The 1,143-nt window shown below is 44.2% G+C and overlaps 1 protein-coding gene across 1 annotated transcript in view; it reads right to left on the reverse strand.

Moving 5' to 3' along the window:
* Copa (coatomer protein complex subunit alpha) overlaps positions 1–1,143 on the reverse strand; it is a 48,017-nt gene that overhangs the window by 7,691 nt on the left and 39,183 nt on the right. The window contains exons 22-23 of the mRNA XM_026789972.1: positions 665–753; positions 224–347 (exon numbers count right to left, since the gene is read on the reverse strand). Coding sequence (XP_026645773.1) covers positions 224–347; positions 665–753 — 213 coding nt within the window. The remainder of the gene's footprint in view (positions 1–223; positions 348–664; positions 754–1,143) is intronic.

A 1,143-nucleotide genomic window follows, 5' to 3' on the forward strand; every position in this document is an offset into this window, starting at 1 on the left:
TGCGCCACCATCGCCCGGCTGACCTTGAATTTTTTTTATTCTCTTACCTCTACATCCCTAGCTGGTATTGCAGGTGTGTGTCAGTTATGTGCATAACGGTAGGGACTGAACCCAGAGTTCCACATGATAGGCAAGCAATCTACTAAGTATATACTCAGACCCACTTAGGATAGCTCCCTATAAAACTAGTAACAAGAGTGCTATAGGAGAAATGAGCACTTACCCTTGCTGGCAATGGAGCCTTCAAAGAACCCTTTGGACACAGTTAATAAGGGCCAATTGGTATCCAATGGCATGATAGGTGCAGGAGGCTGGAGCAGCTTGGCATTAGGATCGATCTCTGGGATCTGAGAGGTGGAATAATGGAGACGTTAAGGATGAACAGCTCTCAGGCTCTCAACAGCATCACACAGAAAAGGTTATGCTGCTTCCCCTAGACATCTCTCAATAGTTTGCTGAGTAAAATTTATGGTTTTAAATTATCCCAAGATGGGAGGCAGAGGCAGGCGGATCTCTGTGAGTTCGAGACCAGCCTGGTCTACAAGAGCTAGTTCCAGGACAGGCTCTAAAACCACAGAGAAACCCTGTCTCGAAAAACAAACAAAAAAATTATCCCAAGATAAGAACGAATCCTGTTATCAGAGACACACGTGTAAATACTCACTGTCTCCTTCTCGGGGTCAAATGTTTCCTTCAGACTCTCAGCTTCCTCATCTAAGCCATGTGTAGCAGCTGTGAGATAGGCCAGGGATTCTAAAGAAAACACAGGCTTTGTGGTATAATTACAGTCCCAAGAGAATGTTATTTCAGTACACTCCTGAGGGAGCGGGTGACCCCTATCTCCTAATACCCAGATGCTTCCTAATACCCAACCCTAAGTGCAGCCTGAGGTTGTTAACTAGCTTCTAATATACAGAATATATCGGAAGTGATGAACTGTCATACCCAAGATCAGCTTACAGTAATTGTGGATTCTATTTGGGTGTCATCTTGATTACCTGTTCTGAGGGTAACCAGGTACCATGTTGTGAATTTTATAATGGAAAAGGCAACATCGCAAGATTATGCTGCCTCTCAGACAAAGGAGAACAAAGACCCAAATACCACCCACACCCATACAAGTGAGTGTGGAAATGCATTCTT

The sequence above is a fragment of the Microtus ochrogaster genome, unplaced genomic scaffold (assembly GCF_000317375.1).
Source record: "Microtus ochrogaster isolate Prairie Vole_2 unplaced genomic scaffold, MicOch1.0 UNK35, whole genome shotgun sequence".
NCBI classification, from domain to species: domain Eukaryota; kingdom Metazoa; phylum Chordata; class Mammalia; order Rodentia; family Cricetidae; genus Microtus; species Microtus ochrogaster.